Below are 18826 nucleotides of genomic sequence, written 5' to 3' on the forward strand. Positions count from 1 at the left end.
CACCGATGTGTTAGCCATTCGATTAGAATTACGAGCCATACGGAGATTAACGACGAACGATTGTGAGTAGCTAACAGAGTTGTAGATTTACATTGTGGTACACGCGTCGGTGCTCGAGTTCTGAACGGGAAATTTTACTCCGACCACGGTCACAATAGTACTGCGGTCGTCGCCTCGGTTTTTCATAAATGGTTAAGGGTGGATTTAATGAATTAACAATAAATTAACAAAGTTTTATAACAATGGATATAAGGTATTCTTTCATATTTTGCAACTTCAAATTTATGATCCAAGTGGGCATGTCCCTTTAAATTCCGTTTGTCTCGAGGCACGCACACGATTATGGTTCTGTCTCATCGACACCCCTAGGACGGATGACCATTAATTTTTTATACACCCTGTACTTATTCGGTTGATTCGGATCCAAACGATAACTTTCGGCGTGTTGCGTGTCGCGCGTTTACGAATACGAGGAAGATATTTACCGAAGAGTATCTGGCCTCGTTTATCTGCTCGAAAATATGACCTTTGTAGTTGCGCGGGTGGCTCGTAACCTCTGCTCAACTTAGAATTCCGCTATCGTTCCTGTAATTATGGTTTGCCGGCAGACGCGCGACGATGAGCGGGGGGCCAGTCCGTGGCCCTAACGCGGGTCGAGCCGAGTTGTGGCGGAGTGCTAAATACTTATTATCCGCGAGCACGCAACGTCCCAGTTCTTCGACGCTAATTGGAACCGAGCTAACCAGCCACGGGTTTTCGTTAAAATACCGAGCACTGATTTGCGGACCGAGATCGCGAAACGCCACGGGATTTCCGTTTTGGCTCGCAACCCTTCCATGTTTCCGTTTGTCTCTCTCTCTCGAGCTTTCGACTCGAGCGTCGTTCCATCCCTCGCAACGGCCGATTTACTCGAAACCATAACTTGCTTCGCGATCCCAGCGGACGCGTGCATAATTCCGCTGACCAACAAACATCTGCCGCGCATTCCGATAACCAATCGGCGATTCCCTGAAGATCGTCGAGCGCGAAGGCAAATTTCATTCTCGGATCCTTGATCTCTAAAATAAATCGAGAGACATCTGAAATTGGCGAGTTTATGGTGTCCCTTACAATCGAAAGTACACGTTTCTAACAAAATTGAGATTGCTCGTTCATGATCAAAGCCGGAAAACTAGTAATGTGGGTTAAGAAGGGTTAAGAAGTGTCGGCAACTCAGCTGGGACACGTAAATTTATGGTATGGGCGGATGAAGTATCGGAGTTATTGGGTTTTGTAGATAAGGATTCTTGATTTCTTGTGACAGTTAACGATTTTCGCGCGGCACGTCATCAAAGTATAGTTCTTCACGAACATTTAAAAAAAAATTCCAATCGAATCGATGAAAAACTGAGTCGCGGGCAGATTTTTGTCCAAAAAGATCGGTTTCTCGCCCACTGTGCGCCGGGGCAACAAGGTTGATTCTAGGGTCCCCATCGAACGAGAAACGAGGGGAACTATGAAGATATCTATCCGTCGTCCATTTGCCCAAGTGTTTGCATAGAAAGCAAAGTCCGAGAATCCCGCGGAGATTGTGGAGAAGGCACTCTGATCCCTCTTTCAAAAATATCTAATCTCACTCGAAGGTGGGCGTCTAATATCGAGCGCGACGCTGCGCTGAAATCTTTCGTGTGCATGTACGATCGTTGTCTCGATTTATTTATTCAGTATTTGTTGGTATAACATTTTCCAAATACTAATGAAGTGAAATGAATACGAACGGTAGATGCTAAATCCTAATCTTACATTTCTCGAGGAAGAAATAAAAGACCGTATGAAAAAGCTAAAATCGGGACGTTGCGTTGGTCGAAGATGAAACCGTCCGTTTCGAACGGACGTGGTTGTTCGATATAGATCTATAAATAAAAAATAATGCACGGTTGATGATTCGTAATCCATCGATTGCGTAGCGCCGATACTTTTCTACGTATTCCGGCTGGTTTCAGGGAACGCGTCGTTCCTGCTGCAAACGGAGGACTGTAGCGCGGGTCGGCACCTCCTGCTGTCGAATACTCTGCAGGACGGGGGTGCGGACAGCGACACGAACAGTCATTCCGGACTGATCGTCGAGGAGACGACGCTGACGTCGGCGAGCCACAACTGCAACGCCCGGGAGAAGAGCAACGGGAACAACAACTACGAAATGCGGGAGTTCAACAGGAGGCTGCTGCTGTCGAACGGCGGCAGCCCCGTCATGGGGATAACGACGGCCGGTCAGGGCAGGCGCACCTGACTATGGAAGTGGTTGCGAAACACCTCGAACCGTCTCCTCTACAGGAGCAACCGGTCCGCTGAGATCACCGTGTATAAGTAAGCTCCGCTCGCGTGCGCTGCCCTACAATCTACGCCCTATATGCCCCACACACCATATTTCGTTTATGGTTTATCGCTTGTCACGAAACCTAAGCGTACCACACATCCCCTACCAACTCCCTGCCACGAAAAACGACGCGAGCCGCTCCTCGGATTCCTTTACAAGCTGGACCGGAACTGGGTCAACCCGAGCCACCTTGAAACCGCTCCACCCGGGCCAGGGATGCCGCCACCTGACTCCCGATTCCCGGATAAGGTCTAGCAAACTTCTACAGCAGTCCCTACTCTGTCTCCGTCGGTCAAACTCCGAAAAAGCACGCGACTTCACCAACTCTCTGTCGAAATTGAAATCTGAAAGACGCTATTCACATTTTTCGGAACAATCCTGCTTCCTCGAAGCGAGAGAACGTTCGGACGAAAGCTTCGGAGCGAGAGGAATTCGAACGTCGACCAGTTTCGGAGACACGGTCTGGCCCAGTTTCGCGAAACCTTTCGTACACGGGGTGTTCACGTTGTCCGTACGTCGACGTTCCCGTGCCACCGATCTTTGGTTCCTTCGGGATTGCCTAGCGGGTCACTCTCCGAACTCCGACGAGAGCGGGAGCAACCAGGTTGCACCAATCGGACCGTAGATAAGACACGGAGTGCTCTGCCGATTTGGATCGAATTGTTCGAAGGAAGAACGTCGAGTGCCGGTAATCTCAACGCCCCGTGTACAGTATACGGTGTACGATAGATCGGATCAGAAAAACATTTTTCAGGAAATCGACAACGCCCCATACGGGGAAAATTTTTCAGAATATCAAAATCGAGTACGCAACCTGAAGGGATCACCGCCCAGCTTTGGGATTGGAATTTGGCGTCGAACCACAACTTTCCCCGTGTGGGGCGTTCTCGATTTCGCGAAAAAAGTATTCTTTCCAATCCGGTCTAGTATACAATGTACAGCAGGGAGTTTCAACTTGATCCCCTTTCATTAGTATAAAACCTCTTGCCACTATACATACGCACAGCCTTAGAGTTGGTGGGCGGCAGAAGTGGCACGAGAACAGGGACGAAGTTCTACGGCAACGAAGAAGTCGAAGAGTGGGGGAAGTATCTAAGCTCGCGCGAGCCACATGTTGGAACTCCCTGATTCACAGTGTATACCGTGGGTTACCCTGGGTTGGTCGACAACTCATTTGACCGACACTGTTTTCATCAACGATTGGACCGACGCGACAGTAACTTTCGTCGCCACTATGTTTTCATCTACACGGTCAAATCATCGACTTATGTCTTCATTGACACGGTTTGGCCGACATTAACACGGTCAAATCGTCAATGAAGACAGTGTCGGTGAAATGAGTTGTCGACCAACCCAGGGTAACCCGTATGCTGTATGCCGTCGGCGAGCTTTGCGAGACGAAGGACCAAACCCACGGACGACAGGCAGATAACGGTAGCGAGAATCCGGCAACCGGACGTTTCGTAATCGAACAAACTGAACAAGTCCGAGCGGACGAGAATACAATAATTAGATGGTAGTGTACAGAGAAAAAAACTAAAGAGATATACAATACGTACATCCACGTAAAGACTCGCACACGCATACCCATACGCATAATAGACGAACGGACGTAATAGACAGACGACTTTTTCAATCGAGACGATCGGAAGCGCTCATCATTCCTGAGAAGACAATACACGCGCTCGTAGAAACGGTAGACTAGCCGAAAACGAACGAAAGAGGACACGTTTGAGCTATTGATTTTTCCAATATCCGCGATCGTGTTCCGGTTTCGCAGGTGCATGCACTGATTCCCCATCGAATCCGCAGAGGGGTTCGTGTTCGATTGCTCGGTTCGTTTCTCCCTGTTTCTTTGGCCGTTCGAGTAGAGAGTCGCGAGTCGCGGCAACTTCTTTCTTAGCCTCTCGACCTCTCTCGGCCTATACGCGCGATTCGAACGACCACGCGAAAACCCGGGATATAATCGACGCGGGAAAACAAAGGGAAGAAAAGAAACAAGAGCAAAGACTCGTCTTTCGGAGAGTCTCGACAGCTTCGATCGACCCGACGAGCAATTAACGCGCCGCGTTCCAACACCTTTCCCGTTCGTTTTTTTCCCCCCTTCTCGAACGAAGGCGCGACGCAACGCGAAAGCATCCTCGAGCAGAGAAAAACACTCGACCAAACGCTCGAATCGCGCGCGCACGGCGGCTACGCGTAGCTTTCCCTCCGAATGCAATCACCGAGCATCGAGCACACTCGAGATCAGACCCTCCGGCCAGGCTACCGAAGACGAGGCGTCGTTCATATTTTTCTATTCAAACCCCGTCCCGTAACACCCTGCTCTCCTACCACTAAATACCGTTGATACCGTCGACGAGGAACCTCGGGAATCCTAAAGCCCAGCGATCTCGAAATCCATTGTCTCTGCCGAACCGAGGCGCAGTGGTCCGGACGGCCGACCTGCCAGTTCATTAACAGGGCAGAAGAATGATCTTCATTTTTAAAAAATGTAGTAGAAACTTGTGTTCACAGAATGTTCATTTTCAAATGTTCGCTCTAATTAAATTAGAAGACTAAGATTGGTCCAGCGGCCCCACCCACAATTTTTATTGATATCATGTGGAAAACAATTGTTTTAGGTTAGTTTTAGGTTGAAAGATAACCCCCTAAAATTTTAAGTCGCTAACCCTTCGTATAAGGATGATATGAGGGTAAATACCCTTAACTGTATCATTTTTTTTCTCGGTTATTAATTAAGATACTCAGATGAAAAAAAAAACGAAAATAGAATCCGAATCCGTAATAAAAAATGTCATGTTCCATTTGAAAAATGTAACTTCCGGTCTCAATCACCTATTTCCGGCCGAAACCGGAAGTTAAAAATATCACCATTTGATGCAGCGCATCTGATTTATAAAATAAACACTTTCAATGATTGAAAATAACCTGTTTTCTAAATTATAAATGGGTGGTAGGGGTGGTCTGAGACACCCTGTATATGTACATATAATATAACCGCATATAAAATTATACACTACTTATGTAATGTTATGCGTCGCGTTTAAAAAGATATAAGTGATCAAGAAGGGACTTAATATTCTGATAAGAAACACTGCACTGTACATTATACCATTATAACGACGTACTTTTATTTGTTTTTCGAAATTTAACTATGTTCCACTAATCCGACCATCTTGAAACTTTATTATACGTTAGATAAGCAACAGAACATTGTTCTTGAATTTTTTGGAAGTGGTCACTCGAAGGGTTGCTTGCAATTCCCACCCGTAAAAAGTTAAATGATTTTTTTCTACCCTTAATAATTTGATCACGATGGTGAAAAAAATGTATGATATGAAGAAGGTCAGTTCGAGTATTTTCGTCTTTTTTTTAATCTGAATATCTTAATTAAGAACCGAGAAAAAAAATGATACAGTTAAGGGTACTTACCCTCGTATCATCCTTATACGAAGGGTTAGCGACTTAAAATTTTAGGGGTTATCTTTCAACCTAAAACCATTGTTTTCGCCGCTGGACCAATCTTAGTTAGTCTGCTAGGCACTTTCATTGCTAAACATTTCGAAAGCAATGCAGATGCATTAAATGCCGATATGATAATGAACTGCTAGAGCCTCGGGAAATTTCGTAATTTTCTTGGCTCCTCGAGATTCCTCGTAAACGCTACATACAGGATCGCGGTCTATCGTTTTCCTATAGGCGCAACGATCGATTGCCGTGCACACGCTCGCGGATTTCAATTAGGAAGAGAAGATCGAATGGAGGACCGCCTCGGAAATCGTCGGACGGCATGCCGGTCCTTAGATTTCCTCGGGCCGGATACAGAGTACATACTCGTGCTCGATCGTCGAACGGTCGACTATTTTCGAGAACGCGAAAGGCAAGCGCGCGTCGTCGATGTTCCTAAAACCCGACATAGGGAGCGACTTAATCCAGAAAAGTAAACTAGAAAATCGCAATTGAACAACGTTTTTTAACGCAGTGTATTTCCGGTAACAGGTTAATCGCGACTCTAGTACCTTCTTTTTGTTGGAAGCATGCTCGTATCAGGATCCGGCCTGGCGCGACATTCAGGGTAGCTTCGGAGCTCGACATTCCAAAGGAACCCCAGAAATTCGAGTTCTCCGGAAGGGCACCGTTGAGAAAACTTCTTGCGGGCCCAGGCCGCGCATTCGCACCATCGAATTTTGGTAAAACGATCGAAATTCGGTGTTCGTTCGGATAATAATGATTGATTTCCATCGAGCTGGTTCGTCCGTCTATCGGGGGAGTCGGTTCAACGACACCGAGCGAAATTCTCGGTAAACTCGATTACGTAGCTCCGTTTCAGCTGTATTTTTAGAGCGACGATTTTGATTGACGCTTGGACGTTTCGTTAGCGTCGGCCGCGTAGAACCGTAGATAATCTCGTTCCGAGGATAGCAGACAGGATTTCTATTAGGTATTTATATCGCGCGCGAGAGAGAGGATAGAATCGATAGAAATAGCTCTCACCAGGACTCGGAACGCGAAAACTAATGAAAAGGAAGACTGCAGCCGCCGAACAAGTTAGACGTTAGACTATCGTAAAACGAGACCAAGTCGCAACTCGCGAGACAAGACCCGACACGCGCGGCGGCTTATAAATAACGAAAGACCAAATCAAAACGTAGAGAATACCGTTCTTTTCCGCGAAACAGGACGAGGGGTGGTTTCTAAAGCTTTTTCAGAGATCGTTCCCGAACCCCTTCGAGCAGCCCGTAACGAACGGACGTTGGCGAACGTTGCGCGCGTTGCAGGAAAAGTGTATCGAAATTTCCGCCGATTCGACGTTGCATTCTTTCCGCTCGTTCTCCGCAAAGAACCACCCCTGGTTCGCAAAGAGCCGCGAGCACGCGCGACCATAACTTTCTCCCGTTCGCTGATTTTTTAAAACTCTGTCAACGAGAGCGTGGCTCGACGTTTATTCAAACTGTGCCGAATATTTTCCAGGTATAAAGTTGACCGTACAATTTACCACATCCACACAGTACACTTTTCCTGCGACAACGCGGTTCGCAGCGAGTGCAAGATCTGCGCGACGCGACCCGGGCCGAGCCGAGCCGAGCCGATTACCAACGCTAATCAGTGACGGGAGTGACGGGAGTGACGAACAACGAGCCATTTCGGTAAATCAAGACGTCGACCAACGATAGAAAACGCAACATTGTGAACACACACGGTGCGGAAAAGTGGTATGAAGGTCTCGAGTTTTATCGGGAATGGGGCCGACTGCGAGCACGGCCGGTGCACCTACTCCACGAACCGAACGGAACTTGAATGAAACGAGAAATCACGGACGCGCGTTCTCTTTCTATCAGGTCGTTGCATATGAAATGTCCGATTTTTAACAGTGACGTTACAACAACTGCAACTATCTCTTATTGATCAAAGAATCACACGTTTATTGTTTCTTCATTCACAAGACTGTTATCTCTATTCTGTAGTTCCTTTTACTATCAACGAACAGTGCGTCGATTAGTACATAAACAGAGAGAGTAGTAGAGCTTGTTCTTACTTTAATCATTTTAACAAACTTCTAACTAACGATCAAATCGTTGTAACCTTTTAACTGTTTTTTTGTAACTGTTTTAAATTGCACCCACTCATTTTTGCACAAAATCCGCAGTCGATTGGTTAGTCGCCATATTTGTTTCGACACGTACAAGAAGAGCACGCGACAATCGCACCGATTGACAAGCAAAAATTGATCAAACCTATTTAAAAGGACATTTATACGTGTAAATTAAAATTGAAGATAGGATCGTAAGCTTTGTACCCCAAAGTGACGTACAATGAAATCGGACATTTCATATGCATCAATCTAATCTTTTTCTCGCGCGTCTCCTCGTCGTTTCTCCTCGCCTCGTGCGCGAGCATTCTCGAAATCGATTACTTTTTTCGATTCGTTTCTAGCCTACAAGTATCCTACACGCGCGGACACCGTTTCATCTCGAACCCTGTTCGTTCTCCATCGAAGGCGAAGTATGGCGAGGAGAGACGAGACGAGTCGGGGTGGTTTCGGGCTCGGAGCCGTTGTAATACTGATTTTGATGCGAGTCACGCGAGTACGTAGTATGTCACAGTACAATGTAACTATCGTTGCCGATCAGATAATCCGTAACACAGAGTCGGACACCGTTCAAGTAGAGTTTGATCAAAAGCAAAGATACCGGGATCGGATCTTTGCTGAAATATCCGATCCATCGTACAGGCTGATCCAACAGTAGAAAAACCACGTTGGCAAGCCATCTCGTTGCAAACCGTAGGCAGCAACGAAATACATACTCTCGTAACTTCTTTTTTTATTCTATCGAGCGACCACACATTTTTCGAGCAACCGTGCGTTTCTTTCTACTATTTCCGAGCTGCGAGATCGAACCATCGCATCGCGTCGATCGCCGGTAAAGGCGTAGCAGCGTTTCCAGTATAGTTTAGAAAAGTAAGGAGGCAAATGAACAAGAACGAAAAAATAGACTAGCCACGCGACGAGACATCGGCATCCAACCGTAAATGGGTAAACGGGATTGGAAACGCGAAAGGGAAAAGCGACTCCGCGGCGTTCCACTTTCCGGAAAAAGCGTTTTCGTTCGCGCAGCGACAAACTCGAGGCTGTTATTTATACAGGCGTGTTGCTCGCGATGAAACTTTCACGAACGATATCGGGCAGATATATCAAAAGGTTAATCGTCGATCGTCACGCGAGCGTTTTACCTGACCGTCCTGGCCGTGCCGCGTTTCGCGGTTCGCGTTTCTGGCGCGTAAGTACGCGGCTAGCAACACTGTGACGAGCGACAAACGTGGTCATCCTTCGAACTTTCGAACGAACCGGATAGCTAAGAACGCGCGACAACGATCACCGATGAACGATAGTTACGGCGGACTGTGCCGGTGTACTACTGCCAAAATGATTTTCGCGTTCGGGAATACGTTTTCTTTTCCGTCGAGAAGAGTATCGGACGTCCACGCTTTTCTCTCGAGAATCCGTCGGCATGTTATTATGCTTCCAAATTAGCGAAAAAGCGAACAATAAGTAGATAGCGGGTAGTATAGCCTCGGATTGGAGCTAGAAAGGGACTAGAATCTTACTAGAAACAAGTCTCTAGCTCATCAGGAAGTTAGTTTAAAATCAATTGCAAAGTTTGCCACCGAACAGACAAACAAACAAGAAAGCGAGCTAATAAAAACGTGGTAAAATGGGTCGAAACATGGGTTTGCGCGCTTCGGTTGTTAGACCTTATTTGAGTATATTTTGGGCTGGGTGAGGGCTCGTTCCAAAGAGGAAGGTTCATCACACTGCGCTCTGGTCATGATTTTAACGAGATTATGTTTATACCTAATAATATGAGGGCCCAAAGTAGAGTAAAAATTTAGGAAACAAACCCGCAGATTGCAATGCATTTTTCTGTCTCTGAAAGACTTTTTGACTGCTGTGATGACCAGAGCGCACTGCGTTGAACCTTCCTCTTTAGAATAAGCCCTCGTCCAGCCGAAAATCTGCTCAAATAAGGTCAAACAACCGAAGCGCGCAAACCCATATTTCGACCGAAAATCTAGTAAGATTCTAATTGCTTTCTAGTTAAAATCCGAAAAAGACTACCGCCTTAAGTTTGTTTTAAAGTTGCCATCGAGAAATCCGCATAAACATCCGCAGTTCGGTCGCGACGCGCATCAGGGAACAGGAACGGGAAACAGCATACATGGCGGTCCGACGGTTTCAGACGTCAGAAAAGATATAATAATATGGTAAATCTATAGACGGAGAGACGGGGGCGTAAGAAAAATTCCGAGATAGTTCTTTTTATATAAACGGATATACGCGCAGCGCGAGTAGTCTGTATTGATCAGTGCTGTTAAAACTGTAAGTCGTGCGAGTACGAGATACGATACTCAAAGTAATTGGCTTCCTAGCTAGGATTAATCGAGTCTATAGGATTATACGTTCTACCAACGCAATGATAATGGACACACTGTATTAGTAGACTGTATATAGCGGTGTATGGTAGAGAGTACAAGTTTAAGTCGTCGATCGTCTGCTTAAGAAAAAAGCCGTCAGAAACCGAAGAAAAAACTATTTGCGTTTAGTCAAAAATCAAAGAACTTTCGATAGAAATGAGATGGAGCGATGAAATTTTTTTTTAATGAAAGCTGAAACTTTCCAGAATATGGGATAATTATGGAGATTGTGGTACGAACGTTTTTTAACCTTGAAAGAATTCGTTAAACTTGCACGATTTCAAGAAAATCGTGGTTTCTCCAATACCACGCGCGGAAAAATTTTTTTTTAACACGCGACACATCATTTCCCGTAGATTTTTTCACACTGATTTCAAATCTGGTTTCAAAATTTGTCTACGACCTCAGGATTTTGCAAGAAATCGATTTTTGCGAACACAACTTATGAAATCATTTTTTCGTTGAAATGATTTGGTAACCCACTAGTTTGAAGGAATATTGTATCCTCATATATAAAACACATTAAAAGTAATCATAATGAAGTGTTTGAACGTTTACTTAAAATCAGCGTGAAAAAATCTACGGGAAATGATGTGTCGCATGTTAAAAAAACATTTTTTTCCGCGCGTGGTATTGGCAAAACCACAATTTTCTTGAAATTGTGCAAGTTTACCGAATTCTTTCAAGGTTAAAAAACGTTCGTACCACAATCTCCATAATTATCCCATATTCTGCGAAGTTTCAGCTTTGATTTAAAAAAAATTCATCGCTCTATCTCATTTCTATCGAAAGTTCTTTGATTTTGACACAGATTTCGTCGGTTTGGCCCATAGTGCGCCCTAGCGAGTAACCGCGGACTAACAACGTGTTTGATTAACAGATTAACAGTAATATCAGTCTGGACAACAGGGTATCATTAGCACATTCGTACATTGAGACGCGCAGATGTCATCCTTCTAACGTCGAGTCCTATATTTTCTTCTGTTCATCGTTTTGAATTTCCTTTGATTTTCGTTCAATGCCGCCGTATAAATTTTGTCGTGCAGTGCCGGAGCAGTTTAGTTCCCCGAGTAGGTCCGTGTAGTTTCGTGTACGTCAAGGGTTCTTTCTTAATCAGGCCATCGAATTATCGTTAAATGTACTAAGCTAAACTAATTATATGAAAAGCTTACACCTCGCAGACATACAGCCTCTGCCACTAAATGTATATATGTAAGGGACATTATACACCCGTACTCGTGTAGTGTACAGGGTGAACCGGCCGACTCGAGCACCTTGAACGTCCCGCTGATTCTCGACGATGGGAACAACGAATCTCGGAGGAAAACACGATTTCGCTCGAACGGATCGATATCGCTAATGAGCTAACGATTCTTCTCAAGGTCATCTACATCTCTTTCTCCCTCTCTCATCGAGACTACATATTTTTACCGTCGTGACGCGATGGTCGAGGTCAAGACCGATCCAACGACCTACGACGACGCGCCCTATTTTTGTTTCGATCTTTTTAAACTGAACCGAAGAGACGTTGACCTTCGTTCGACCTTCGCGATGCCGTAGACCCAGGCCCACCTTTAGATAGTTTCGATTCGAATATTTTCCTCTTCGTTTTTCACCGAGATTCGTTTGTCTGTCGTCGAAAAAGAACGGAACATTTCGGATGCCAGAATCGGCTGGTACATTCTGTGCACGCATATATTGTATGTATATGTGTATGTATATGTACATGTATATGTATAACGAGAGGTAGCGTAAATTGATTTTGAACTGATCATTTTAGATGGCAGCTACCATACCGTTACCGCAAGCCACCCAGAAGCGAAACAGTCTATACATGCCACCTTTTCGATTAGACATTAAATTAAGCTATTAACTTTCGCCTGTTACGGAACACATTACAAACCAGCCGCGCGCGTTCCATTATCTTATGGATTCCTTCTGGACTTTCGTTGAGTTCGTCCGTACGGTTTGTTTACACGGTTTCGGCTTCGTCGAATCCTCGCGTGACGTATATATATAATTGTATAGCGAACGAAAGACTTCGTAATCTCTATGTTCCCACTCGCTCGGGGTACCTACCCTGAATCCCCGAACAACTATACGATCCCCATAATCGAGAGGAAAGCTTCGAAACGTTCAAATGTGTAGCAAATTTGTAACTAATTGATATTTAAGTGTAATACCGTATGTAATACCGAGAAGAATGGACGAGAGGGAGCTTTGAATAGTGCCTGCTTAATGAAGACAAAATGAAACAACACGAACAACCCGATTTACTGTAATCTGTAAATGGTTAGACAAGGTATATCGTACGTTGTTTCGTACAACTCTAAATTCTATAGGACTACCGTAGGCCAAGTATGGGAAAAAGTGTTCTTGTATAGGGATGTGTTCGTTACGTTCGTTATACGATGATTACGCGTATCCTCGTGCACAACGAAACACGCTTATCTCGAGTTACCTCCACCGAAATTTCCCATTCTTCGACCCTTCAGTGAACTTTTAAAACGGACCTCTAACGCGCGACAGCGCGATTCAACCATTTCGATGAATAAAAATCAATTTCAGATATAGTTATAGTGAAAATACGCAGGAATGCAGTCGAAGGTAACTTTCCTTTTCGTCTGGGCAATTCTAAACGACAATGAAAAACTTGACAGTCCACTTAACGGTTAATTCTCCGAATCCAAGATCCGTTTCGAAATTATTTGTTCCCGCGTTCTTTTGGTTTCGCCAATCCCGCGATCAATACCGAACCGACACGTATACGTTGCGTTTGATCATGTTTTGCCGCACTCGCGTGTTCTATTGTTACATCATGCCACTCTTCCCCATACTGTACTATGAGTTCATGTTATTCGATATTCTTAAATGTACATAAAACCTATGTGGTCGTAACTGTATGTACATACTGTTAAACGTTCTATTACTCCTCTGAAATATGAATACAAGGAAAAATTGGTTATTTAGTATAATTCTGTGTCGACGCTTTTTACTTACTCTTATCACCGATTCCTTCACCTGCAGAACAGTATCCATTACGGCCCCACCAATCACCACCTACGGATAATTGCGCCATTAATTGATGAGAACGAGGATTTGCGTATTTTTGTTTCGTTAGTTTCGACTTACTGGATTTTCTTTCGGTTTGAGCATGCAATGAAGCACCGAGCTGTTCCAGCAATGTTGATTCTTCTCAGCAAACTTTACTGCTATTTCCGCTGCCGTGCTCGCATTATTTTCTATGAGCGCCATATCTACGGAAAAGTTTTCTAGCGAGTTGCTTCAAACTTCGAACGCAAAGGAAGCTTGCCTATACTTACTGGCCTGCAATGATTGACCATGCGTAATTTTGTTTACTTCTTCCAACAAATATGGAGTTACGTTCTTTCCATTTATGCCTTTGTGTTTCGCAGCTTCTAGAGCTTTGCCTATAGCTGATTCCATTTCCTTCGGATCCAGCGCGTGTTGTTCGGGTATAGGAACAACAAACAGTAGTCCCGTTCGAAGACCCAGTTCCATTTGAGCCTTCAGAATGTCTGCAGCTTCCTTCGAAGTAGAGATTCTATGAGGGGTTTTAGTTTCCTGAAGAGTCTCCCTACAGTAAAACGCTGGAAAGCGATCTGTCTCGCCTATCTTTATCACCGGAACTCCTTGAGTTTCCTACAAAAAAGTACAAACCTGCGTGAAACTTTTAACAACGCACATCTGTCTTCTATTTGCCCGAAGAGACATACAAACCAGATATTCCAATGTTTTTTCAATGTCTAAAATAGATTTAACTCCTGAACATACAACAGCCACAGGAGTGCGTCCAAGTTCTAACAAGTCTGTGCTGATATCTAACGTTGATTCTGCACCACGGTGAACACCGCCGATTCCTCCTGTTGCCATTATAGGTATACCAGATAAATTTGCCAACAACATGGTGGCGCTAACAGTTGTTCCCCCATTGAGCTTCTGAGAGATAATCGCAGATAGGTCTCTGCGAGAACATTTAATAGATTCCTTGGAATTTGATTTAGCTAGGGCTTCTAATTGCTCTAGATTTAATCCTACATGGACCTGTCCTTTTAAAATTGCTATGGTCGCCGGTATAGCACCCTATAAGAAGAATACAAACCGGGAAATGTAAGAAATTGATAACTAGACAGCAGATTTTATGCATTTATGATGAAAATCAGCAGGTGATTTTAGGTAATTTAAAACATTAGACGGATTTAAAAGTACTGTTATATTATTTTCAACCCATGGAACATATTAAGAGTGTTGCAAATCAGGTGGAAGTCGTTTATTTTGCATAAAGATCTGCTGTCATAAATGCATTATAATTTCAAATCATTTACTTTTGATCTAACAGCATTCTCAACTTTGATAGCAGTTTGGAGATTATAGGGATAAGGCATTCCATGTGTAATGATGGTAGACTCTAGGGCAACGATCGGTTGTCCATTTCTTTTCGCTGTTTCTACATCTTGCCCGTAAATATATTTACTGCTGCCGGTACTCGATGGACGATTATTCGTCGGATTGGACCACTTTAATCGCCCAAAGAATCTTCGGTAAAAATTTGTCCACTGCATCTTCTAAATAGTCTGTAAAACATTCGACTGTTGATGCCGATCCGATTTATCACAGGCGGGGAAATCCCAAATGAACAACCATAGTCATGGTGGCTGGCGCTAATACCGTGGGAATTCGATACCTATTTATACCGCCTCAACAGATTATTGAACTTGTTGTTAGATGATTTAAAAATTTAAAAGTCACGCCTGGCTAACCTTTCTCGATCTTCTAAATATTCCTTCGGCGAACTTTAAAATGGGCTTGAAACATGCCGAGTCGGTAACCGAAAATAAATTTTGCTTCGTAGCATCAGGGCATCAGGAACAATCAGGAACGACAGCAAGATAATGTTGTCGGAGATTTTCAAATAATTATATGTACATTAAATGATTATCGATACTAGTTTGAATGAAGCTGCGACGACCCCGATAATTAACTCCAGGAAATTAATTGTGGTAAGTATATTACCCCCAGGTAGCTAAATATGACATGACAAAAAAGGGGCAGAGTCTGCTGGCAAATTCGCGGCAGACGTGGACCAAAATCTGCCATCATGGTTACGCCATCTAGCGACGATTTTAGTGGGGGGGGGGGGGGGAACGCAGAAGTATAGAATTATATTTTAAATGAGTTGAAATTAAGTTTAAATTAATTGAAATCGTAGTTAGAGTATGCTTGCGAGCCAATAAAATTGTCGCCATAGATGGCGTAACACTCTTTGATGGCAGATTTTGGCAAATCTGTCGGCAGATTGGCGAACATGGCGAAACAGGTGGATACGTAATCGATGTTACCGTTGAGCGGTCGTCTGCTAATTTGCTGGCAGTTCGCTTACTGTGCTTACGAAGCGTTTGAAAAAGTGGCTTAATTTTTAATAGAATTTACTTAATTTATATACGTTCTATACTATACGTACATAAAAATTGTACGAGTTTTAGTAATTATTACCTTTTTATTCAACTCGAAGCCTTTCGTATAGTTATAAATATGTAGCTCTCTCCCGAAATGGATTATTTAAATCTATAGTTCGAATTTAATTACAGTGACTTCTAACTGAATAGCATGAATAGTAAACACCTAACGTCATGTTTAACATATTATAAAACACCTAGCGTGGTGTGCCATTGATGCATTGACATATCTGCGTACGCATATTGAACTTTGATCCAAAAAACCAGGAGCGTACATAGTCGAAAGAAAAATGTGTCGCTGAAATAAATCACGATAATAAACTGACAGTGTACAATGAAAAATATGCTTGGAAATACATATTGTACATATTAAATGAAATGTATAATAAAAATCTGATGATCTATCATTACGGTACGTATATCAGAAAGGATATACGCATATATGCATATACACCCCGACGGCACACCGGCTCGGTTTCAGCCTGGCCCCTGTGCACAAAAGGGCGCGTTTTCCGCCTGCCGAGGGCTCGAGCCCAGGGCCTGCCGGCCGGGCTAGGATTCAGCCGATTTGCAAGATTGCAAGGGTGCGGGATTCGCGTTCTCATTGCGTGATAATACAAACACGGGTTTTTTCAGTAGTCAAAAACGCCAAATAAAGGTCAATCTAGGCAGCAATCGCCCTCAAAGGTCTTATTTATTAACTTATTATACTTTTGTCGGTAACAAGGGAGACTGCTACGCATTTGCAAAGTACTGCCACATTGATGCGACCCGCCCTGTGTCGCGCATGCGCGAGAAAAGTTGGGCCCAATCGAAGCACTGATTGGCCACATTAGTGTGATACCGTGCTGCCCTCTCAAAAACAGGCTGAATCCCAGCCCGGCCGTCAGGCTCTGGGCTCGAGCCCCCGGCAGGTGAAAATCGCGCCCTTTTGTGCACAGGGGCCAGGCTAAATCGTCCTGATTTGGTCTCAACGCTGAGCCAAGCATTGCGTTAGCCCGTAACGTGTCGGGCTGGGGCTCGGCTAGCTGGGTCCGGCGGTGGGCTCGGGCAGACTGTGCTGTCGGGGCATATATGCTGTTGTATAAGCTTTTAATACATTGCACTCGTTTCCTTCTATTTCTGATCATTTTTTGCTAATTCACATACCGATCGACACATACGTAAATTTATTCGCTGCTATGCGCTTGTTTTCTTCAGTTGAATGACTTTGAGAATAACGTGTGGCGGAAGTCAGCAAAAAGTTCAAGGTAACGATGCACGTGGCGAGGATACGAATACGTCATCGAAGAGTGCCGTTTATAATGTACAAAACTTACTCGGCATTCGATAATTTGCATAATAAAACAATAGAATATAAATATTCTCAAATGAATTTCAAGAAAACACGCGTACATAGATATACATATGTATGTACCTGTGTATACTTTAGCACCACTGTGCCCCGCGAAGTAATTGCTACGTTCCTGTACAATGTAGAAAGTATTATATAGAAGCGTACCGCATATGATTTCCCCAGTTGCGTGGTAGGATTATGAAGGCAAAAGGTCTTCGTTCGTAAGTAGTGTTTACAGATATTGTTCGAAACTATTATCTCGGCGATTCATTAAAAATAGAAATATGAAATCGAAGAAATCCAGTTCTGTTGGGACACTCTATCTGAAAACATATAATCTCACGCTAGTTTTCGGGTAAGTAGCTACTGTAGATAAAAACGCTCGATGTTACAATTTTAAATAAATTAATCGTTCGAATAAAATGTTGTTGCAGATGGTCTTACATACTTGTCAAATTTTTGCAAAATGATTTTTCGTCCACCGTTGAAGCAAATTTGTGGCAGAACCTTAAATGGCCTGTTATTATTTTTCAACATGCAGCTTTGCTGGAGGTAAGAGATCGATTCGGAGAATTTGAATTTTATAATTAATTAACATTTTTACAGATAATACATGCGATAGTGGGATTAGTTAAATCGAATCCTATGCTCACGCTGTTCCAAGTTACCAGTCGAATTTTGATAGTAGATGGTGTATTGTTAGCAATACCTTACAGCGAAATATCTACCACTGGATTATTTTTGGCACTGTTAGCATGGTCGATAACAGAAATAATAAGATATTTGTATTACTTTATGAATCTCAATAATTATGTACCGCATGTACTCGTATGGTTAAGGTATGTTATTAAGAAGATTGCCTCCAAATCTTTCGAGCTAATAAGACTATCGAAATGTCAATGGTTACATATTAATTTGCAGGTACACATTGTTCATTGGATTATATCCGATCGGTGTATCTGGAGAATTATTGTGCGCATACGCAGCTAGCCACTACGCCAAATCACATCCAGAATTCTGGAGTTACGCCTTACCTAACTCTTGGAACTTTGCATTTAGTTATCACTATTTGCTTTTGATAGTCATGCTCACATACATTCCTAGTGAGTTGCCAAAATATTATGCATACAGCTGCGACACCGATACTATATTACATATATTTAATTACTATTTCTTTATGTTACAGTTTTCCCGCAACTATATCTTCATATGTTCTCACAAAGGCGTAAAATTTTGGGAACAGACTCGCTTAAAAAAGCTCAGTAATATTGCGTATAGAAGTAAGGTTTGTATTTGGTATTAACGGTGTCTTTATACCTTCTTACATTGACAATACATGTTTCAGTTTATAAAACCAGAGTTACATTTATTTCCCTTGCGACGAAACGAACTATTCATTGACAAAGTTGTCGAAATTGAATTTTTCAATTCGTGACTCGACAAATGTAAAACGCGGGTTATGATCTATGTAATACAAATCCATATTCATTTTCATTCACAATGATGTGAAAAAAATTGAATACCTAATGTATATATACATATGTAAGTACGTGTCGTTGCCGACGAAAACAATTAATTAAAGAAAAATCTTTATGGATCATTTCTCCGTCTTAAATTCATGAAAATTTAAAAAGTATATAATCGAAATCCAAACTGCCGAACCGAGAGAAAGCTGCCTAG

General features: G+C 43.3%; 3 protein-coding genes across 9 annotated transcripts in view; 2 read left to right on the forward strand and 1 right to left on the reverse strand.

The window, feature by feature from the left end:
- The window catches only part of LOC143209545 (uncharacterized), a 37257-nt gene extending 23949 nt beyond the window's left edge, over positions 1-13308 (forward strand). For 2 of the 3 annotated variants that reach the window (XM_076425328.1, XM_076425329.1), the window contains exon 4: positions 1983-13308. In XM_076425328.1, the coding sequence (XP_076281443.1) occupies positions 1983-2269 (287 nt within the window). In that variant the 3' untranslated portion in view covers positions 2270-13308. The remainder of the gene's footprint in view (positions 1-1982) is intronic. The other variant, XR_013009106.1, reaches the window with a different exon arrangement.
- LOC143209541 (uncharacterized) overlaps positions 1-15989 on the reverse strand; it is a 51818-nt gene extending 35829 nt beyond the window's left edge. The window contains exons 1-6 of one of the 5 annotated variants that reach the window (XM_076425317.1): positions 15848-15989; positions 14680-14928; positions 14075-14437; positions 13657-13996; positions 13466-13590; positions 13334-13393 (exon numbers count right to left, since the gene is read on the reverse strand). In XM_076425317.1, coding sequence (XP_076281432.1) covers positions 13334-13393; positions 13466-13590; positions 13657-13996; positions 14075-14437; positions 14680-14916 — 1125 coding nt within the window. In that variant the 5' untranslated portion in view covers positions 14917-14928; positions 15848-15989. Of the gene's footprint in view, positions 1-13333; positions 13394-13465; positions 13591-13656; positions 13997-14074; positions 14438-14679; positions 14929-14995; positions 15391-15847 lie in introns of those variants that run through there. The other 4 variants (XM_076425314.1, XM_076425318.1, XM_076425316.1 and 1 more) reach the window with 4 other exon arrangements.
- Positions 15990-17284: 1295 nt separating this feature from the next.
- Hacd1 (3-hydroxyacyl-CoA dehydratase 1) lies at positions 17285-18500 on the forward strand. Its single transcript, XM_076425346.1, has 5 exons — positions 17285-17501; positions 17581-17698; positions 17753-17985; positions 18068-18249; positions 18333-18500. The coding sequence occupies exons 1-5, from the start codon at positions 17431-17433 to the stop codon at positions 18410-18412; spliced, it is 684 nt and encodes a 227-aa protein (XP_076281461.1). The 5' UTR covers positions 17285-17430; the 3' UTR covers positions 18413-18500.
- Positions 18501-18826: the final 326 nt, after the last annotated feature.

Source organism: Lasioglossum baleicum, chromosome 6 (genome assembly GCF_051020765.1).
Source record: "Lasioglossum baleicum chromosome 6, iyLasBale1, whole genome shotgun sequence".
NCBI classification, from domain to species: Eukaryota; Metazoa; Arthropoda; class Insecta; order Hymenoptera; family Halictidae; genus Lasioglossum; species Lasioglossum baleicum.

Bases quoted from the DNA above. Each gene is read 5' to 3' on its own strand.
- Hacd1 (XM_076425346.1), top strand. From the start codon at position 17,431: ATGAAATCGAAGAAATCCAGTTCTGTTGGGACACTCTATCTGAAAACA. The intron at 17,699-17,752 runs GTAAGAGATCGA...ACATTTTTACAG, and splicing joins AACATGCAGCTTTGCTGGAG to ATAATACATGCGATAGTGGG. The intron at 18,250-18,332 runs GTGAGTTGCCAA...TTTATGTTACAG, and splicing joins CATGCTCACATACATTCCTA to TTTTCCCGCAACTATATCTT.